This window comes from Eulemur rufifrons, chromosome 15 (assembly GCF_041146395.1).
Source record: "Eulemur rufifrons isolate Redbay chromosome 15, OSU_ERuf_1, whole genome shotgun sequence".
NCBI classification, from domain to species: Eukaryota; Metazoa; Chordata; class Mammalia; order Primates; family Lemuridae; genus Eulemur; species Eulemur rufifrons.
Genome location: NC_090997.1, coordinates 93862542 through 93886076, shown reverse-complemented (window position 1 = coordinate 93886076; position 23535 = coordinate 93862542). Strand labels below are relative to the sequence as shown.

Below are 23535 nucleotides of genomic sequence, written 5' to 3'. Positions count from 1 at the left end.
TTTAAAGCTTCTTATTTTGATAATACATATTTTTAAAACCTACTAAAAATTTCTAACTTTTAGAAAGACAATATTTCTTCTTAAAACTCATGTTATTTTATTAAAGAGAAACACATATCGGAAATATCGTTCCTACATATTTGCCCTGCGTATTATACCACAATGTGAATACAAAATATATTACACATGAATTCCAATTTTGTGAGACTGGTCAAGATTTACTCGGTTACTTCATAGTAAGCACATAAGGAACATACTGTACCCAAATATTTTCCCCTGCTGAGCTCATCAGCTCCATTCTAGTGAGCAAACACAAAGACAAAATATATCCACTATGCTATAATCTGTTGTTCAAAATTGGCTACACTCATATTCCACATAAAAATCACAATAATCTTTGTGACATCTCTAAAAGAGTTAAGTACTAACCATCCATGAATTATCATACCTTAGAGATAAGTGCAGATAATCAAAATGTTTGATATTCAAAGTAATCCAAAACTATAAAGCAAGACCCCAGAGATTCTTTTGAAGAGGTCCTTGTTTTCAATCAACTGTTAAGAGTTTAAGCGTTACTATATATCCAGACACTGTACTTAGCACTTTAAGAGTGAATAAAGTGTAAAACTAATTTCTTGCTCCTTGAAAAGGTGTACATCTATGATATAGAGAACAATATACAACAGTATTGTTTTTAAGTCAGTATCATCTTCCCCAACCCTCAATTTAATAGCAAAATTGTATATCTGTTAAGGGTCTAGTGTCAAGAATATATAAAGAAAGCTTACGACTCGACATCAAAAAGCAAACAAACCAATTCAAAAATGGGCAAAGGATGTGAATAAACATTTTTTTCCAAGATGATGTACAAATGGCCAACAAACACATGAAAAGATGTTCCACATCACTAATGCAAAACACAGCCACAATGATATACCTCTTCATACCCATTAGGATGGCTATAACCAAAAAAATGGAAAATAAGAAATGTTGGTGAGGATGTGGAGAAATTGGAATTCTCACACATTGTTTGTGGGGCTGTAAAATGATGCGGCCACTGTGGAACAACTTGGCAGTTCCCTCAGTAAGTTAACTTAGAATTACCATGTGACTCAGCAATTCCACCCTAGGTATATACCCAAAAGAGCAGAAAACAGGTGGTTAAACAAAAACTTGCACACAGATATTCACAGCAGCACTATTTACAGTAGACACAAGGTGGAAACAACCCAAATGCCCATTAATGGATGAATGGATAACCAAATTGTGGTACGCCCATACAATATTATGGAATATCTTATTCCATAACAAGAATAATTCTTATGAAATATTATTCATTCATTAAAAGGAACAAAGTACTGATACATGCTGTAACATGGATGAACCTTAAAAACATTATGCCAAGTGAAAGAAGCCAATCACAAAAGACCACATATTATATGATTCCATTTCTATACAATGTCCAGAATAGGCAAATCTATAGAGACAGGAAGTAGGTTAATGGTTGCTTAGGGGTGGGGGTGATGGGGCAATAGGGAGGTGATAGATGAAGGGTATGAGGTTTCTCTTCGTGGTAAGGAAAACGTTCTAAAATTGACTGTGGTAATGGTTACATGTATCTGCGAATATATTAATACTAAAAATTACTGAAAACTATTAAAAACTTTAAATGGGTGAGGTATATGGTATATGAACCATATCTCAGAAAGCTGTTTAAAAAATTAAATAGCAAATACTGAAATGTATTAATACTTCATTTGGAATTGTCTTGCAGAATAGTTGCTACATTCTTTTGACTTTTGCAAATAATAATTTTTGATGAAATGTTAGTGTTTCTCCATTTCTGATAAACAAAAAGGTTTATGTATATCATTGTTTGCTTAAAGGTGAGTTTCCATAATACAAATACATATAGGTAAGACAAAATTTATTTGTGGCCAAGTCTCACTTCTTTACAAAAAAAAATTTAAAAAAAAACCAGTAACTCCTAATAATTCTAGCAGCTACAATCCATCAAATAAGATGCCTTTTCGTGTCCATCACTGATACCCACCAGCACAGCTGCAAAGCAAGATACTGTTTCTGTTCCTTCAGCTTCTCTCTGCAGAAGCAAAAGATACTATTTCTTTTGGGACCCAAAAAAGCTTGACAACTTTCTTTCTAGTTTCTCCAGAACAAAACCAACTAGTGTCTTAAACCTGGATTGATGACAGGGAATGTGAAGACAGACAGTATCTAGATAATCCATATTTATATGTGTCTTTAAACAATTCATACTGAGACTAGTCTACATTAAAAATAATTTACAAGGCAGAGTGCTTTTCACCATGCATGCTGTGTCTACAGAACAAAGACTGCCATAGTGAAATTCTGTTTTCTATCCTTCCCCTAATACAGTGATACTGTGTCCCCAATCAACCCTTCCACATAAAATTGCAGCTATGAACAAGGATATCATTTTTTTCTATGTCAACAATTTCTATTGATAACATCAAATTTTGTGCATTTATTTCCTAGATTACTTTGTGGAGCCTAAGATACCATATTTAAACCATGTGTGATATGTAGAAGAAAAATAAAATTTGACTTTTAAGCTTCAGAGAAACTATGTTGCAATAGATCTAGACCTCTTGTGTTCACATTTTCCTTTAAATCCATTCAAACTTAAAGACTTTCAAATTCAATAAAATGACATCTTTTTCATTTTTTGACTTTAAACTGCCAGGCTCTTATATAATATATGTAAAGATTGGCGATTCTGAGAACTACAGCACTGTATCTCCATTTAAAGTGGTATAAATTAAAAATGGAAAGAAAGCATATCAACTCGAGATCAATCTGACACATTTAGCTCCCATAAAGTCTAAATCACATATCCAAGTCTGGAAGATAAATCATTAGAGTTTGCCGGTTGTACAAGATCAGTAGTAAGCCATCTGGCTTATTCTGTTTATATCAATGTAATGAGTGTTATTCCAAGTTTTTGATATTTCCACAGCTCATAAGTGATGAGGCTACTGGCAGCAAGGCTGCATCATAACCTCATTTCTGGAGGAGATTTTATTTGATTTTTGTTTGTTTTCCACAGCAAATCAAAGTTGGAATGCTGCTTTAAAAATAATAATAATTTCATTGAATTGGAAAGACCGTGGTCTCCAAGTTTAAGTATAGCAATTGCTTTATTTTTCTATTTACCCCATTGTATGTTTGTGTTCTCCCTCCACCCAATTTGAGCGTGGGAAATCAAGACAACAATTAACTCTCACAATTTTCCTCCCCCCTCCCACCCCCCTAACCACCTTTCCTCTTTTCAAATTTGTTTACAGCAGAAAATTCTTTAACGAGAACATACTCTGCTCTTCTCCAAACTGACTAGAAAAAAGGAACTGTTTGGCCCTGGTTCCTGGGGAAGAGAAAGCATCACTGTGGACCCCTTTCTCTCCCTGCCCCACACTATACTTTCTGGCTGTGCCACTTCACCCCACTCCAGGCCTTTCCTAAACTTGGAAAGTCTCAGGCCAGCTGGGGCTGCCTCTATGGGCTAGTCCTTCCCTGGAAAGAATGGGGCTTAAGCAGCAAAGTAGATGCATTTTCTAAAGTAGAAATTAAAAAACAAAACCATGTATACTACTTTTAAATACTTTATAAATCTCTCTCTCTATCTTTCTCTTTCCCCTCTTCCTCCCTCTCACACCCTCTCTTCTCTCAAATACATGGGAAGCCTCTCCAAAGCATTGCTTTCCTCTAGAACAACGGTCTCAAATTCTGTGCATCAGAATCTCCTGGAGGACTCACTGAAGCACAGACTGCTGGGCCCCATGCCCAGATTCATTCAGTAGGTAGGGATAAGACCTTAGACTGTGCATTTGTAACAGATTCCCAGGTGATGCTGATGCTGCAGGTCCAGGGAGCCACGCTGAGAACTCCTAGCCTAGACACAGCACAACTGCTAAAGAAAGAGAGGAAGCCCAGTTGTTGTGCAGCTCAGGGAGGGTCTAGTTCCCTAATAAATAGAGGCAGCGTGGTGAAGATTAAAATAGGAAGGGAGAGTTTGGGCAGATTAGCTGCTTGAATTCGTTCCCGTCTCTGCTGGCCCCTCAAGATACTCAAAGTATCAAAAAACAGAAAGTGAATTTTAAAAAAATGGAAAGTGAAATTATGGAAATAAATATGATCGTTTTTAGCCAGTCAGCTCTTCAGATTCCCATTTGCATCTTGGCTCTATTTCCATTTTCTCTCTTAAACTGTCCATAGTGCTAGGCAACGGGTACTGGAATCAGGCAGATTTGGGCTGATGTCCTGCCTTACTTGCTGTGTGCCCTCCCCGCCTCTTTGCCCTCATTTTTCCCATATCAAAAATGGGAATAACAATAGACCCTGCCGACAGTGTTACTTTGTGGATTAATGATTAAGTTCCATTCTGCATATGCACTGACTGGCACACACCCAGTGAATGTTAGCTTTTATCAGGAATGCCCAGATCTCTTGGCTTTCCTGTGAGAATATTCAATAAAAATCACACTACCTATTTGACACAATAGGCTTGGTCATTAGTTCAACCAATAGTTATCAAGTAGCCACTATGTGTCAGACATATAATATTGTACAAGTATACTGAAATAACACTCTATAAAGAAAAATGTTTGATATAAATATTTTGATTCAGAAAATTTGGACTTTAAATGAACTTACATTTAAGAAAAATACTTGCTTCCGAAATTAGCTAACTAAGGAAATTGGGAGGATGTGTTTACCAACCACAAATTTGTTTTGACAGACGCTAAAATACTAGAATGGAGAAAAACGGGGGAAAGTAATTCTGCAGATACCTTGGCCTTATATTAAGGGTATATTTTAGACTATCCTAAAGACCACAAGCCCACTTTTCCTGAAAATCATTATATTTATGTGACAAAATAACAGGGAACAAATTTGGCCAAGGGTATCCTATTTTCAGTTCACAATGATGTCATTTTGAGCCCATCACATCAGTCAGAAACTTCATGATCAGTTAGTAACAGGAGCAGTGTTCAATCTTTCAGTGAGTTCTTCCTAATTCCCTGAGTAAACGCTGAGAATTCACTCTCCTACAACTGACCACCCAAATTTATCAGGCCTCATTCTTTGAACTATATAGTGAAAAGGTTAATGTGATATACAGTGAAGTTTCTGGATTTTATCCTTAGGAGTATCTTTGCTCCATCCTCCTCCCAGGTTCACCCTTCCCCAAGAAGGGTATCAGATCCACAAAATTTTAGGACCTGGGTGAAAGTTTCAGAGACAATCTCATCCAGCCCCTAATTCTACCCTGAACAAAAAGGCCCACGAAGTCTGAGTACCCTGTCCAAGGTCAAGTGCTCCTGAGGACACTGAACACAGATGCCCTTCCCTCCTAGTTCACTATTCTGTCCCTTACACCACTGGAGTCCATATTTTCCATAAGAATTCATTACCAGAATTCATATATTCTGTAAGAATTCGTTACTAGGCTTAGTGGAGATAGACCCCTGAGCCTCAACAACACTTTCCTCCCAAAGCCAGTTAAGAGTGATTGTTGTGGTGGTGAAAATACAGCAAACTTTGTGGCACTAGCAGGTGTCTGAGGGCTGAGGAAGCTATGAGATTCCAGAATGCAGAACTCGGGGAAAGAAGAGGTTTGACTCCCTAATAAAAGGGTACCTTGTCCCAAATCCTCCATGAAACCATGAAACTAGATGCTATAGATTGGAAATCTACTTGGGCAATCTTTTCCTTTAATTTTCCCTAAAGCATCCTGCAAAACTATAGTTGCCCAAGTTTTTACCCAAATAGAAGTGTAACTTTTAAAATCTGAACTCCTCTGCGTGGAAAAAACATTATTTTATCAGCGTCTGCATTTCCAAATGCTCTAACACATTTGTCACTTGCTGATGTGTTGGTTTTTGTTTTTGTTTCTCTCTCTCTCTCTAAATCTGTGGCTTCTGCGATGAAGGGACATTTAAAGTAAATGTGGCAGCCTCCAGCCGGCCCAGGTCATTTGGCCCATTTTGTTCCCGCATCTTCAGTGGCTCCGCTTCCCCGCACCCGCTCTCATCGTTCTCATCGCGCAGATGCCGGATGTTTGCCCGTTCGCTCAGGTTTATCTCCTCGGATGTTTGCAAGAAGCTGGAGCTCTCCCAGCCTCTACCCCACCCCCGCACGACCCTTTCTGGCCACAGACTTGTGAGACATTTGCATTCTCCCTTGGCCCGGACGTGCGAACCAGCATCGTCCCCGGGACATGGGCGTGCGCTCGCCGAGCCCTGGCACCTCTGGCTCTTGGAGCCGGGACGAGGCCGCTGAGGGGTCACGCCTGCTCTCTGGAGCGGCTCATTCTCTCCCATTACAGTCCTTTCCTTACTTCTGCTAAAGATAGGCAGCCTCGCCGCTAACGAGCCAACCACGAAAAAAAGAAAAAAGAAAAAAAGTTCTGACTTGAGACGCACATAGCACAGAGGATTGTCAGAGCACAGGAGGCGACACTGCTGGCCAGCCTGACCCGCGCCCTTGGGCAGCCCCAGACCCGTGGGTGCAGACTGTTCCCCGCGTCACGCTGGCTGCGGGCGGCGGGGTGGGCAAGGATTGCCAAGGGACAAGCCAGCCAGGGGACAGCGCGAAGCCTCTCCGGCCGGCGGACAGAGGGGGTTCCGCGGGACAGAATTCTCAGAACTGACTGCGGAGAGGATCTAAACCCGATCGCACGTCCCGGGGCGCCAGACGCTCCTGGGCTGTGGTCACTAACAATGCCACGGAGAAAACTGTCCCTTCTCGCCTCTCGCCTCTCGCCTCACCGCCAGGCCCGAATATACACACACTCATGCACACCCCAAAACACACATTTACTCCGCCCCAGTTGGGGTGGTGGAGGCGGGGGCGGGGGGAAGGTATGCGGTGTCCCGCCCAGAGTACCTGCCCCACACGGCACCCAGCGGCGCCCCGTCTCGGTGCAGACAGCCGGGCCGGCGGAAGGAAGAAGGCGCTCCGGGCCGGCGCACCGATGCTCGCGGGCGTCACACCTGGGGAGCCCCGGGGCGGCGGCGCGCGGTGGCAGCACTAGAAGTCCCCGGCGCGCCCCCTCTCCCGCCGGCACAACTTCGAGCAGCCGGCGCCGCCCTCGCGCCAGCCTCCCTTCCTTACCCAAATACTGCCGCAGGTCGAGCAGGAAGCGAGGGGGTCCCCCGCTGAGCTGATAGAAGAGCGAGCCCAGGCAGAAGACCAGCAGGGTGGCCATGCAGAAACCGTAGTCCCGGAGGGAGAAGCGCAGGAAAGGCAGCAGGGGGACCCGGCGCTTCCAGCTGCCCAGGCCTGGAGGGGCGCCCCCCAGAGGGTTCCCATGGGGCCAGGGATCCGCGCCGCCGCCGGGATGCTGCTGCTTCTTCTTCATCGCCGGCTCCGCCGCCTCGCACAGCCTGCCCGTGCCAGGAAAAGGTCACCCATCCGCCGCGAGGAGGAGAGCCTGGCCGGCCGACTGCACATGGAGAGGGCCGCGCGAAGGGCAGCCGGGTGGGGGCGGGGAGGGGCCGAAGTTGCCGGGCTCAGGAGACTTTCCTCGGCATGGTCCCCGCCGCCGCGGCCCGAGCGGCCGAGATGCCCGGCTCCGGTTCGAGGGCGCTGCCCGCGCCGGGGCTCCGCGCCCGTCCCGCGCCCGCTAGCGCCCCCGCGCCCCGCGCCCCGTCGCGCCTCGGGCTCGCTCGTGGCCAATGGGGCTCGCCTCCAGCGCCAGCGTGGACCCCCCGGCTTTGTGTCTGTCGGTCTCGGCGTGTTTTGTCCCGATTCAGGCTCCTCTAAAAAACGGCAGGGAGGAACGGGAGGCGGACACCATCCCCTCGCTCCACCTCCTTGACAGGGGCTTTCCTCCTTCTCCTCCCCTTTCTCCCTCCGGCGCTCCGCAGCCCTCTCTCCTCCCTGTCCCCTCCCTCTCTCCGATCGGGTCTCCGGGTTTCGCTCGGGTGTCACGTTACTGCTTCTGCTGGGGGGCGGGGGGGGGGCGGCGATTATTCACAACAAGGAAGAAAGTTTCTGGGTGTTTTTTTTTTCCCCTCTCCTTTTCTCTACAATCTGGCTGCGGTTCCTGCGCCACCAGCGACCTCTTGGGGCCCCGCTGACTTCCCTCTCGTAAACAGCGGCAGGAAGAAGCACGACTGATTTTACTATTATGTATTTTTCAGTTCAGAAACTCGATTCTCCTTCTATGTCCCATACGAGCTGCTTACGAAAGGCCAATAAAAGGTACTAGGATATGGGTTCAAGACTTTGCTACGATGGCAAAAGAGCAAGCGGCGAGAGTTACAGTGAAACGCGCCCCAGAGGGCCAGCTCATCGCCCGGGCTCCCGGGAAGAGCAGCAGAGGATGGTTTCTTCTTGCTTTTCCTGGTCCTACGGCTACTTCACCACGTAGCGGCCAGAGAGGCCGGTGGGAGGTACACAGCGGACTCAAGGAGGTCATTCCCCTGGCAGACATGAAAGGGAAAGAGCCCTGTCCCCTTCCATATCTGTGTCACTGCTGCCTCTCTTCCTTACAGCGAGAATCTTCTGGACCTGAAAGAGAACGTCCTGAGGCAGAAAGTCTCCATCGCAGACAGATCCCCTGATGGGGTGGGTGATTCACGAAAGGGCTGCTCCCATCAGCCACAGTTTAAGTAAGAATCATGTATCACCATATATAGAAGCTGTGGCACCTGAGACTGCTGTGGCTTGCCCAAGGTCACGGAGCTGGAGCCAGCTCCTACTCGGGCTGGGAGCCGCACTCAGTCTGTTTGACCCTCAAACGCACTATGCTAACCACGGCACGGCACTCTCTCTCGGGCAGGGCCCTTTCCTCAGCGTGGCTTTGGGGGATGAGCTATCACCCGTGTAGCCCAGGCCGCGTGGAGAAACGGAAACCTGTTGCTGGTGCGTGTCATCTCTAGCTCCCTGCTCATTCTGTATATTCCGGTGACAACCGGATTAAGGAAGGCATCACAAGCCACGAACCTCTATGATTCTAAGACTGAAAACCTTAGTAAAGTGGAGTATCTGAAGAATTTTCTATGGGAAATGGGGAAATACGATCTTGAGATCAAGAATTTACTCTCTGAGAATAATATGGCTTAACCGTAGCCACGTGTGAGTATCTCCCGCTCATGATCTGAAACATGGGAAAGAAGACAGGTAGATCATGAGCTGGAGAGAGGAACAGATGAGGTGGGCAGTGCCACGGGCTGACCCACACACGCAAGCACACAAATACTACTCCCCAAGTTTACATGTCCTAGCCCACTTGCTAAGGGATAAGGAGGCTGCTTTGGGGCCCCAAGGGAAAGGAAGCCCTTTTGTTCGGTCACAGAAAATCCTAATAGAGTGTTAATGGTTTGTTTCACATTTATCTCATGCATTAGAGTTGTATTTGGATTTTAGAAATGCGAATGCCCCTGAGAGAATTAAGCAGATCAGTCATTGCCCATTGATGTGAATTACTTTAATCAGCACAAGGAGTAGCCCAGAATAGACTTCTGATTAATAATTTCTGAGTTTATGAAGAGGGACTAGGAGATGGGAGGAACAAAGCAACTTTCGTAATGTTTCAGAGACCACCTGTGATAAACTGGCCCAGTACCTGAGGCCCAGCCCTGTAAACGGAATGCTCGCTGGAGGTAAAATAGTGTGCAAGATCCTCTGTGCTCACAAGTCCCACCCAGGGAAGTCTAGAGACTTCTCTCACAGCATGCTGTGGGAATCCTCCCAGTTTTTTCTCCTAAGGAAAGGAATCTGAGGAACAGGGAGACGGAGCAGGAAGAGAGGAAACAAACATCTGAGAAAATAAGTAAATATGGGAATAAGAGTAAAAAAAAAAAAAAAAAAAAGAACAGTGAAAAAGTTATGAGGCAAGCACAAAGGGGCAAAGTCCAGCTTAGAAGAAACAAGCAATGACATGAAAAATTTTACAGGGAATAAAAAGGTCAGTTTTTAAAAGATTGTGTTAATGGACTAGCCGCCTAAGAAAACTCACAGAAGAAAAAGAAATCAAGATACAAAGAAGTTTCACATGGAAAAAAAATGCTTTGTATTTTCACCCAATAAAAGCTTAAGATATTTGGGTAAAACTTTGTTCTTTGAAGTCCCATAAATGTCCCTTCAAAAAATTTTTTTTTAATTTAAAGTACTTATACTAATGAATGGTATCTTTTTTTTTGAGGCAGATAGTAAATCTAATTATAGGAAATTGTGAACAACTTTTACTTAATAATACTTGTAATTTAATGTATTTAATATACTTTATTTAACAACTTGACCTCTATCCAATATCTTCAGCTTCTCAATTCCTTCTCTCCCCAGTGCTTTTCATCTCTGTCACCTGAGCCACTCATTCCTGTCCTCAGTGACTCATTTGACCTTGTCCTCCCTGATGACTAACTGCATCTCCTCCAAAATCTCCTTTTCAGTCATTCAGCTCTCTGCCCATCATCATCTTCTGTCCTTCTGCTGAGCTTCTCCAGAGCCTCTACTCCAGCAATTTTTCAGTCTTTGCAAGAACCCTAAACTCTTTTATCCTTCATCCACCTCATGTGTTTACTTCCTTCTTTACTTGTCTGGCAAAACCCAGGCTCGGTTAAACTCAATTGTGCAGCTGGAAAACGGGCACACACTCATTGCTGCCCAGGATTCCTGCTCTTCGCTCTCCTAAAGGACTGTTCCCAGCATCTCTCTCTTCAAATTTCCCATCTCCACCCTCTACTGTCATCCCTTCAGGCTCAGCTGATGACCTGGACTCTGACTTTGTTGAGAAAATAGAAGTAGTAGGACAGGATCTCATTCATTTCCCACCAATATGTGCCCCCAATTCTTGACAACCTCCCCCACTCTTGTTTCTATCGTGTCCCTGCCACTTTTGCCCTAGACTTTTGTTCCCACCCAGTACCAGCCTCACACCCACACCTGCTCCTCCTAGCTTCTGCATCCCTGTAACTTATGGCACTCTCGAGTCACCTGGGCCCCAAACCCAGAAGTCGTCTTCTCTCCTTCCTTAATTTCTTTGTCTAAACCACCTGCAAATCCTATGGCCACTACCTTCAAAAAAAAAATATCCAGAATCTGACTTCCTTGGCTACCACCCTGGGCCAAACCACCATCCTCTCTCACCTGGATTGTTGCAATGGCTTCCTACATATAACTGGAAAACCCCAGATTAAAAAACAAAAAAATCCTAATGGCTTAAACAAAATAGAAGTTTCTTTCTTTCTCATGTGAAAGGAGTCAAGAAATAGGCAGTCCAGAGTTAATGTGGTATTTCTATGCTATCATCAGGGACCTATCTGAGCTTTCTGCCTCACTGTCCTCAACATGTGGCTTACATTGAAAAGTCACCTTATGAAATGAAACCAGTGTTTGATGTTTATTGCAGCATTGTTCACAATAGCCAAGATATGGAATCAACCTAAGTGCCCCTTCATTCATTCATTCAGTGGATGAATGGATAATACTATTTAGCCTCAAGAAGGAAATCCTGTCATACATGGATGAACCTGAAGGACATTATGTGAAGGGAAATAGGCCAGACACAGAAAGACAAATACCACATGATCTCACTTATATGTGAAATCTAAAAACATCTAACTTGTTAAAGGTGAGAGTAGAATGATAGTTACCAGGGGCTCAGGGAGGGGTAGAGATTGGGAACATGTTAGTGAAAGGACACAAAATTTCAGCCAGATAGCAGGAACAAAATCCAGAGATCTATTGCACAACATGGTGACTATAGTTAATAACAATGTAATATATGCTCAAAAAGCATTAAGAGAGTAGATTTTAAGTGTTCTTACCACAAATAAATGATAAGAATAAGGGGAGGGATTGGGCCTGGTGGGGTGGGTAGCTCACACCTGTAATCCTAGCACTCTGGGAGGCCAAGGCAGAAGGTTCTAGAGGATCATTTCAGGTCAGGAGTTAGAGACCAGCCTGAGCAAGAACAAGACCCTGTCTCTACTAAAAATAGAAAAAATTAGCTGGGCGTGGTGGTGCACGCCTGTAGTCCCAGCTACTCAGGAGGCTGAGGCAGGGGATCCCTGGAGCTCAGGAGCTTGAAGTTGCAGTGAGCTACAGTGACGCCACGGCACTCTATCTAGGGTGATGGAGCAAGACTCTGTCTCAAAACAAACAAACAAAAAGAATATAGAGGCGGGGAAAGATCACCTTGTGATTCAAGATGGCCACTGGAGCTCCAGCCACATGTTTGTGCTCTGGACCAACAGCAGAAGGAAGCGAAAGAAGAGAAAAGAACTCCTTCCAACAGAGTAGGGTCTTTTTAAGCAGTGCTCCAAAAAGAGTTACAAATCCATCTTCTTATAGCTCATGCACTAGAACTTAGTCACAGGACTATGTCCAATTGTTAGGGGGTGCCTATGAAGCCTAGACTCTAGCTGGGCCAATTGTTGCCACAAGAAAGCATCAGGGGCCGGGCGCGGTGGCTCACGCCTGTAATCCTAGCACTCTGGGAGGCCGAGGTGGGCGGATCGTTTGAGCTCAGGAGTTCGAGACCAGCCTGAGCAAGAGCGAGACCCCATCTCTACTAAAAATAGAAAGAAATTATATGGACAGCTAAAAATATATATAGAAAAAATTAGCCGGGCATGGTGGCGCATGCCTGTAGTCCCAGCTACTCGGGAGGCTGAGGCAGGAGGATCGCTTGAGTTCAGGAGTTTGAGGTTGCTGTGAGCTAGGCTGACGCCACGGCACTCACTCTAGCCTGGGCAACAGAGTGAGACTCTGTCTCCAAAAAAAAAAAAAAAAAAAAAAAGAAAGCATCAGGGTTCTATTACTAGGGAGAGGAAGGGCAGATGGCTGTCAGGGGGCAACCAGCAGCCAGTGTCTGTTCCTCCTAACTGGTCTGCCTGCTCCTAGCCTTTCACCCCATATTCTGTTCTCCTGAGAACATCCAAAATATAGTGTCACTGCTCAAAATTGCCAATGGTTTCCAATGCACTCAGAGTAAAAGCCAGAGTCCTACAGTGGCCTACAGTGTTCTACAAGATCTGGTCCCATCGTCTCTCCGACCTCATCTCTTACCAGTTTTCCCTACTCATCCTGATCGTCATTGTTCATCAGACAAAAAAACTTGCTCCTCCGTCAGGACCTTTGCATCTGTGGTTCCCTCTGCCTAGCAAGGGCTCTTCCCAGACCTCCAGTGGCTTACCCTTTGACTTCCTTCCAGTTCTGCTCAATTCTCATCAAAGGAGTCTTCCAGGACTACCATATATATGATGCACATAAGCACCTACATTCCTTATCGTTTAATTTTCTCCATAGAATTTACCATAACCTGAAATGTTAGTATTTTGTATTTACTGTGTATCACTCTCTATTAGAAAACAAGCGTCATGAAGGCCATGATTTTTATCTCATGTGTTTACTGCTGCATCCTTAACACCTAGAATAGTGCTGGCAGGTAGTGGGTCACTCAGTAAATATTTATTGAATGAAGAAGTTTAGTTTTAATATAAAGGATGTGAAGTTCAGTGGGTCAAATCTCATTATTCCATGGCTGGCCAAGCAGATGAGAGGTGGGGGTTGTGGGGAGCAGGCATACATGCTGCCAGAACTTTCAGATGGTCATCAAAGGAATTGTTTGAGGTTAAGAATGTATTTGTTGAAAGAATGAAAGAAAGAAAGAGTGAATGAATGAAGCCCTCATTGCCTCCATGACCCCTAATTTAATTAGCAGTTCAGCTGTTCCCCGTGGTTGTGAATGCCTCGTGGAATCACAAAGGGAACGTGAATCCACGGGCTTTGCCTGGCATTGCCATTCACCTTGGCAGAGGCACTGCCTGTCTGTAGGACTGTTGCTCATTTCAGGGACTACGGCAGTCCGTCTCTTGGAGAAGCAAGCTCTCTGAGCTGTGGCTTTGGAAAAGAGAGAAAGAAAGAAAGCAATCAGAGAAGTGCTCTGGTTTATGGGGCAGAAAATGCACTGAAAATAGTCTGGGGCGTTTAGTGCCTGCCCTTCCCTGAACAGTCTCTCTGTTCGCGTATCTGACCACAGCACGTGATCTAAAGGCACATTAGGATGGGAGGACAGTAAGAGTCAAATACTTAGGGACAAACAAGCTATTGCTTATATTTAAACTCCTATGCAATGACACAACTTTTGAAACTTAGTTTTTGACTCAGACTAAAGAACAAATGTATTTTAAATCAGAAGTTGCACTGCACAGCTTGTTCCTGAGACTGGCCACTGGGATAATCTTGGCCACTGAAATGCTCTGTTGGAAATTGTCTCAGTTTTGTCTCTATTTTTTTATGAAGTATATTAGACCATTGGCATAAGCAGAGTGAAAGGAAAAAATTTTAAAGTCAAATACTCACCGGTTGCTTTCAAGTTATTTTCAGTTGTTTCTTACTCAGCCATGTGCCTACAGAGTAGAATCTCTCACCAAGCTTAATTCCTCATTTCCAAGATCCTTGTCAGTGTACAATGTTAAGCTATGCTATTCTCATTTTAGAGGTCATTGTCTGGTGTTAATGCATAAGAGCTGAAATCGATGTAGAAGTGATATCCTTTTTCCTTCCTTCCTAACAATGTCATTAGTCCTTGTTCAATGGGCACGTCACATATCTTCCTGTCTTCTTACCAAAAATATTGCTGAAGCTTTGCGAAGCACGTTAAAATAATTTTTTGAAGTACAGCCAAATATGAAACTATGAAGACAAGAGTCAGCTCTCTAGTCAAAAATCTTAGTAAGGATTCCCAAGGTCGTCTTAATAGAAAATTTAAGAAAATATTAGAGTTTGAAGCACAATCTTTCAATTCTGAAAATTGCTAGCCTTCTGACCTCAGGTGAATTACTTAACCTCTTTGCACTTCCCTTTGCACTTCTATCAAGAGTAGATAATAAGACCCACACTCCTGAGCTCAGAGGGCTATTGTCTCATTCAGGAGGAGACTTAGCTGTCTGGGAACCACATGACCAGCTCGCTGCTTTTCTCTTTGGTACTTACAGTGTAGTGATCCAAGAAACTATTGTACCCAGGGAAATTGAACTGCAGAATGATGGTAGTGCAGACTCTTTTTAAAGAGCAGGCAATTTGGAGAGTGGGAGAAGCATGGGTCTTGAGCCAGAACTTATCTGGGGACAGGTGTGATCTTGGGCACGTAGCCTAAGGTACTCTGAGCCTCACTGTCATTATCTATGAGATACAATAAAGCACATAGCATTTTAAGTGTGGGTACATGTAAGTCAGAATACAAAAGATTATTTTTAGAGCTAAGGAAACTAGAATCCAATAAATTACATAATCGGTACAAATTGGTATTACTTGTGAGTGACAACACCAGAACTCAAATGCAGATTTTGCCAATCCATCTCTACTACTGTTCCTACATTAAAGTGAATTTTATTTGGACCACTGGTCCTTCTGAAAATCTGACACATCTAATAAACCCATCTCCCAGAAAAATGCACATAATTTTTCCATATATTAATAATTTTAGCATATCCACGGACCTTCTAGGGATCCATGGACTTAGATTAAGAATCCCTGTGCTACAGACTGTGGTCTCTCTTGAATATGTCTGGGAACATTTACCAAATGAGAATATAATTTTTCTTCCTTATGTCAGAGGAGAAGGGCAGATTTTATGGCACCACAGTGGTTTGGAAAAAGCCTTTAAGTGACATTAGAAATATAGATTCTTTCTTCACACTGTCATGGTCTTTAAAACACTGCTGAGATGCTGACGATGATCCACAGTTGGAGCCATATTCAGGTGTTCATTTAGCAGATCCTTACCAAGAGCCCAGTGTATGCCTGGCCCTGGGCTCACTCACAGTGGGGCCTGAGCCAAGCCCTGCTCTTGTGACATTACAGTCACTATGAGGGAAGAGGAGCAATAAACAAACAAATACACTGTGCTGGCTAGTGTGCAGTGCCAGTGAGAAAATGAGACGAGATGATGCAACCAAGAGTGTTGGGTTGAAAAGGAGAGTCTACCGCAGGCTGCGCGGACAGGGAAGGCTTCTCTGAGGACTACACATTTGAGATGTGACCTGAAGAATGAGAAGAATGTGTCTGGGAAATATTTGGACACAAGTGTTCCATGCAGAGAAAACAGCTTGTGCAAAGACCCTGAAATGGAAATGGACTTGGTATGTGCCACCATGATGGGAGTGGGGTCCCCAGGAAGGCAGGTGGCCTGAGATGAGGCTGGAGGGGTGGGGTGGTGCCAGTCCCGGTAGGGCCTTGGAGATCAGGGTAGAAAATCTGAGTTTTATTCTATGTGAAATGTGAAACTTTAAGGGGGTTGGCAATTGACATGATCTGATTCTTGTTTTTAATAAATCACTTAGGGTGCTATGTGAGATTGGCTTGTTGGTGGCAAAAGTGGCAACAAGAAGATGTGTAGTCCAGAAAAAGGATGATGCCGGCTGGGTCAGGGTGATAGTGATGAAGATGAAGGAAGAGTTAACAAACTCAGAATATGTGTTTTGGAGGTTGAGAGTATAAACTTGAAGGGAAGTGAAGAGGAGAGTTAAGCCAAGAATAATACCTAAGGTTTTTGCCAGAGCAACTGGAATGATGCTGAAGCTGTTTCCTAAGGTGCAGGAAACTGGAGCAGGAGCGGGCTTGGGTGAGAGGCAGGAGTTATGATCAGATGTGTTAAGTAGGCAGCCAGATATATGAGTCTGGAGCTCTGGGGAAAGGTCATGGCTAAAGACATAAATTCAGAAGTTATTTCTATCTATATGGTATATAAAATCATATGCTTGAATAAAATTAACTAGAGAAGCATGGAGAGAGGAAGAATACGAGATGGCACAGGACCAAGCCTTGGAGAAGTTCAATATGTAGAGGTCAGACAGAGGAGCCACAGCCAGCAAAGGAGACCAAGAGTGTAGGCAGAGGGTTGGGAGGAAAACCGGGAGAGTGCTGTGTCACTGAAGTCAAGGGAACGAATGTATTTCAGGAAGGAGAAAATGATCAACTGTGGCAAATGCTCCTAGGACGTTGTGGCTAGGACTGCTAACTGTCCCCTGTGCCCATTTTCTCCATTTTTCTTTTGGCAGTAGAAACCACTGAGTTCTAGCTGGGCACATCTGCCCCCCACCTCCCAAGAAACTACATTCCCCCATCTTCCTTACAGCTAGGTGTGGCCATGTGGCTGAGTTCTAGTCAGTGGGCTGTGAGAAAAAGGAACTTATGCAATCTGCTAGACTTGGCCTTAATATATTGGGTACATAGTCCTCCGTTCTCTTTCCCTGGTTCCCATAAGCTGGACTGTGGACATGGAAGTGACTCAGCTTCAATCATGCACACAAGGACATCACTCTAAGGAACATCAAGGAACCTGGGTTTCTGAATGCTGTTATGGAGCAGAGCTGCCCATCTACTGTGATTTGCCCACCTTCCTCTGGACTCCCTCATGAAAGAAGGAAATTAAACTGTCTCTAGAAGTACTGCATTTTGGAGGCTCTGTCTTAACATCATAGCCTAGACCATAACTAATTCATGTACCAAGAAAGATGACAGACAAGCACCATGGAGCTGATTGGTCAGTTTGACAATTTCGGAGGTCTGAGTAGATAGAAGAGCTAATCCTTTCATTCATTCAAAATATTTATTGAGATTTTGCTATATGCCATGCATCGTCCTAGGCCTTGGAATATAGCAGAGAACATGAAGGATAATGTCCTTGTCCTCATGGAACTTGCATTCTAGTGGAGGAGACAAAATGCAAACACATGGACAGATAACGCACAAACAAGTAAATATGAAGACCAGGTAGTGATGTGCTATGAAGAAAATAAAGCTGAGAACGTGGAGGGGAAATGCTACTTTAGGTAGAGCGGCCAGGGGAGGAATTTCAGAGGAGAGTGCTTTTGAGCTGAAGTGAATGAATGGGGATTAAGGGAAAAGCTACATGAAAATCCTGGGGAAGGGTCCACCAGGCAGAGGGCACAGAACGTCCAGAGTCTTCAAGGCAGAAATTCATGTGTTCAGGAACAGCAAGCAATCCGACATGCAGCAAGCAATCTGAGCACAGTGAATGAGATGAGAAGCAGCAAGAGATGAAACTGGAGGGAAAGAAAGATGCAAGATCATTGAAGTCCTTGTAGATGAGGGAAAGAGGTTTGTTTCAGTTGTTCATAGATGTGGTGGGAAGCCATTGAAATAATCATAGAGGATTTAACCAGATTTTGCCCTTTAAAATATTCATCTTGTTGCTGTTAAATGAACCAAATGTAGGGTAGCAGTGAAATCTGTTGATTGATTGAAGTAATTGAGATGATAGTGATTTGGACTTGAATAACAATGGTGGAGGTGGTAAGTGGTATGATTTGGGAGAGGGTGTGTGTACGTGTGTGTGGTGAGGATGGTTCCAGAATGGCTTCAGAATCATCTTCGAGATGCTCTGCTGTACAGGGAAGCAGAGAGAGGGACAATAGCTGGGAAATTTATATGGGTTTAGGAAGTCTTTCTGCCTGTGTGACTCTTTCTCTCTGTCTCCCTGTCTCCTTTCTCCCCATGAAACCTATGTCATAGGTTTCAATTTATGCATATTTCATTAAGGATTTTTGCATCTATGTTTATGAAGTATATTGCGCTGTAGTTTTTTGTGATGACTTTTTCCAGCTTTATTTTTCAGGGAAATCTTGGCCTCATAAAATGAGTTGAGAAGTTTTATTCATTCTCTATTTTCTGGAAGAATTTTTTTTTTTGTAGGATTTGTATTATTTATTCCTTAGATGTCTGATAGCATTCGACAGTGGATTCATCTGTGCCATAACTTTTCTTCATGGGAAAATTTTTAATTAGTAATTCAATTTCTTTACTAGATACAGATCTTTTCAGATTTTTTATTTCTTCTTGAGTCAGGTAATTGGTAATTGGGGCTTTTCTAAGAATTTTTATATTACCTCCAAGTTATCAAAAATATTGGTATAATGTTGTTCATAATATTTCCATGGTATCATTTTAATTTTTGTAGGATCTATAGTAATATCCCTTTTTTTCAAAACTGATGTTGGTAATTTGTATTTGTCCTATTTTTTCTTGATGAGTCTAGTCAAAGTTATTAATTTTGTTTATTTTTTCAAAGAATTTACATTTAGTTTTATTGATTTTTCTGTATGGTTTTTCTATTTTATTAGTTTCCATTCTGATTTTTTTTAAATGTTCTTCCTTCTACTTAGTGTTTTATTGTTCTTCTCTTTTAGTTTTTGAGGTAAAAGCTTAGATTATGTTTTTAGACCTTCCTTATATTGTAACATACTCATATAATAAGTTGCAGATTTTCCTTTGATAGCTCTTTCATTAATATCTATATTCAACAATTTTTTATACATTGTTCTTTTATTTTCATCCAGTTCCACATATTTTAAAAATTTTTTTTTTATTTCTTTTCTGACACATAAGTTACTTAAAAGCATGTTGTGTAATTTCTACATCTTTGTGGATTTCTCAGATTTATTTTTATTATTAATTTCTAACTTAATTCCATTGTGGTCAGAGAATATATTTCTTATAACTTTAGTGCTTTTAAATTTATTGAGATGAATTTTGTGTTCCTTCATATATTCTATCCTGGTGAATGCTCCATGTGCACTTGAAAATAATGAATATTCTATGGCTTGGAGGTTGAATATTATACATGTGTCAATTGGGTCAAATTAGTTGATATTAGTGTGCACAAATTCTGTATTCCTACTGATTTTCTATTCTATCAATTACTGAGAAAGGAGTATTGAAATATACAATGTCCTAATTCTTGCTTTGAACATATATTTTTAAGTATATAACTTTTATATTTTTAACAGAAATCTTTACCACATGTAAACATATTTACCATTTCTCTTGCTCTTCAATTATTTCTGTAGATCCAAGTTACCATCTGGTGCAAATTCCTTTCAGCCTAAAGAGATTTCATTAGTATTTTCTGTAGCACAGTTCTGCTAGTAATGACTTACGTCAGTTTTTGCTTATCTGAAAATATCTTTATTTCCTCTTCACATTTGAAGGAGAGTTTAGTTTGGTAGATATAGAATTCTTGGCCAACCTTTTCTTTTTTCGTCAGCAGTTTGAATATATCATTCTATTGCTGACTGGCCTTCGTTTTTCTGATGCAAAGTCAGCTATTACCTGTATTGTTTTTAACTACATGGGATCTGTCACTTCTCTCTTGCCACTTTCAAAATTTTCTCCTTGTCTTTTTGCAGTTTGACTATGATATTTCTTGATGTGGTTCTCTTTGTGGTTAGCCAACTTGGTGTTCTTTGAGCATCTTGATTTGTAAGTTAATATTTTCACAGCATTTGGAAAGTTTGGGCCATTGTGTCTTCAAACATTTTTCTATTCTTTTTTCTCTTCCCTTTCCTTCTGGACCTCATTTATACACATGTGGAAATATTTGGTGTTACCTCACATATGTATGAGACTGTATTCATTTTTCTCCCATCTCTTTTCTCTTTACATTTTTTGGGTGGAGCTGACTGGATAATCTACTGATCTATATTCAAATTCACTGATTCTTTCCTCTGATAGCGCAGATCTAAAGTTGAATTCATGTAATGAATTTTTAGTTTCAGTTATTGTACTTTTTCATCTCCAGAATTTCCATGTGGCCTTTTTCATAGTTTCTCTTTTTCTGTTAAAAGTTCCCAATTTGACTCATTGTTAGCATATTTTCCATTAATTCTTTGAACATATTTACTTTGAAGTCTTTTTATACTAAAATCCAACATCTGGGCCTACTTGGTGTCAGTTTCCATTGAGCAATTTTTTTTTTAAAACGTGTATGTTTGTTCCATTTCTTTGAATGTCTGTTAATTTTTAAGTTGAAAACTAGATATTGCAAATGATATACTGAAGCAACAGTATACTCTGTTTTATTTTTTCCAAGGGTTGTTTTTATTTGTTTTAGTGACTTACTTATATTCAAGCTGGGAATTGTCTACACCGTGGCATACAACCTCTAATGCCTTTGCTCAGATTTATGTTTGCTTTTTTTAAACCTCATTCCATAAGGTCTCCCTTGCCTACATAGTTTAGTGGTCAGCTAACTATTTGGCAGAGGTTGTACTTAGACATTTTTAGCCCATAAAGCTTCTATCCTTTGTCACTCAAGCTGTGTGTGGGTTGAGGAATGTTTTCAAAGGCACAGCAAATTCTCCAGTCTCCTTTGGACCTTGCTTTTAATGAGTTCTCTGAGTTCTCCTCCATACATGTGTAGTTTAGCAATCATCCAGACATTTGTGGAGAGTTTTATCTCAGCCCTTCTATAACTCTCACTTCCAATATCTCACACTTAAATTTCTAACTAGATACCATCTGCCTTGAATTGAAATAGTAAGTACTGTAAGTTTTGTACCCATACCCCAAACTAAATCTGTCATGTCCAGTTGGAAAATATATATGTTTTCACCACTTATGAAAAACAAGTCTACCACTGCTGAGTGGTGGTCTTTACCACCTGAACTGGGAAAGAGAAAAGATGGGAGCCCCTTCAGGTGAGAAGCCCACAGTCCTGTTGGTCTTACCTGATGCAATAGCGGTTTTTCATGAGTAGACTTTCCTCAATTTATTGTCTGCCTTTAGTCATTTTTTAGTGCCTTGTGATGGCTTTTTTTTTTTTTTAAACAATTGTGTTCAGTTTTCTATTAGTTTTATGCACAGGGACAGGAAAGAAATTTAACAAAGACTTTGTCATCATACTTAGGAACTTACAAGTATAACCACACAATTGCAAACTACCAAACACTTTTAAAGAGCAACACTGAAAATGATTAAGTTATGGAGATCCTACAAATGTATTAACTACGGGATGAATGACAATGGCAACTAAAATCTAGCCTAATGCTTTGTTGTTGTTGTTGTTGTTTTTAATTCTTATTTCAGCATATTGTGAGGGTACAAAAGTTTAGGTTACGTATACTGCCCTTGGCCCCCCCCCAACAACCCCCCTAGTCAGAGCTTCAAACATGTCCATCCCCTAAACAGTGCGCATCGCACTCATTATGTACGTATACACCCATCCCCTCCCCCACCCACATCTGCCTGATACCCGATCAATGTTATTCCTAAATGTGCTCTTAGGTGATGATCGGTGAAACCAATTTGATGGTGAGTACATGTGGTGCTTTGTAGCCTAACGTTTTGCAAATAGTGCCATTGGTTGTCTACAGAGAAGCCCTTCTCTCCACTTCTCTATTCTCCTTTAGAATAGAATCAGAATGTGTTCACATATTGAAAGATATGTATTTCATGTGTTTCTTCCCAGTTTCAAAGGATGAATATTAATTAATCTTAGCCAATCATGGTAATTCATACCCCTTGAAAATTATCATTAGAGGTATGGTCTTATGATATGACCCTGGCCAATGAAATAAAAGGATAAGTCTGCTAGGTAACTTCTGGAAAGGCTTTTTTCTTTCTCATATAAATGGACATTGACAGAAATTCACTTTCCCTCTTTCAACAGTTTCAAAAGATATGATACGTGGAGCTGGTCCAAGAGGACAAAATATATGATCAGGTTACCAAGCATCCCAGTTTGACTGAGACTGTCCCACTTTTAGCACTGAAAGTCCTCTGTCCCAGGAAACCCCTCAGTCCTGGGATAACCAGGACAGTTGGTCCCCCTACAGTGCTCCTGAATTAACCAACACTGACATAACCCTACTATCAGACTTCTTGAAATAGGAATAGTTAATTCCTTATTGTTTAAGCTAAATAGTCTATAACTTACAGCCCAAAGCATCCTATTATAGTACCCAAATCTAAAGAGCTCTAGCCAATTCACCGTTGTTTGCCCATTCTTAACAAGTTAAAAGAAGTTTGTCCCAGGAACTTTTGATGCATTCTAGAAATATATATCACAATTGCAGGGGTGGGCCAACTTCAGTTGCCCATTGAGAGAAAATAAGCAAAATAAACTCTGTGAAATCAGAGATCCTATCTATCTTGTAAGGAGCCATCTTCCCCATCATCCTCAGTGCTCAACACATGGCAGGTGATCAATAAACATTTGCTGAATGAATACTGCTTAGTACTTTTGCTAAAAATTCTCAAGCAAATAGGAAAGTATCCCTAGGTACCAGTAGAGTGAAGTAAACTCCTTTAAAATATTGATTTGTACATTAACTATAGATGGATTTGGTATATTACAAATCAGAATGAGCCAGAGGATCTTGCTGGGGAAGAGTGAACCAGGAAGGGGGCAGAGGGTAAGTGGGCTAAGAGTCTGGGAGTTTTCTGGGGAGGAAAGAGGATACATAGCTCATGGTACTTCAGATAAAGATAGAAAAGTATACATTTAAATAAGGGTTAAAATTTGTGGGTAGCTACAAATCACAGAATGTATAATTAGATAACTATGGAATACTGCAACACGGTCAGGAAGAGGCAGACCTTGGTTTTAACTGAGTAATGTGGATGGTGAATGCGGCTGGGGAGCCAGCAGTGGGTCCCCTGGGACAGGGCAAGATGACCCCACAATAAAGACTGGGAATGAACGACCAATCCAGCTGGCTGGCTGGAGACCCTGGCAAT

At 42.2% G+C, this 23535-nt stretch overlaps 1 protein-coding gene across 1 annotated transcript in view; it reads right to left on the bottom strand.

Moving 5' to 3' along the window:
- The window catches only part of UST (uronyl 2-sulfotransferase), a 280136-nt gene extending 272698 nt beyond the window's left edge, over window positions 1-7438 (bottom strand). The window contains exon 1 of the mRNA XM_069488442.1: window positions 7156-7438. Within this exon, the coding sequence (XP_069344543.1) occupies window positions 7156-7402 (247 nt within the window). The 5' untranslated portion in view covers window positions 7403-7438. The remainder of the gene's footprint in view (window positions 1-7155) is intronic.
- Window positions 7439-23535: the final 16097 nt, after the last annotated feature.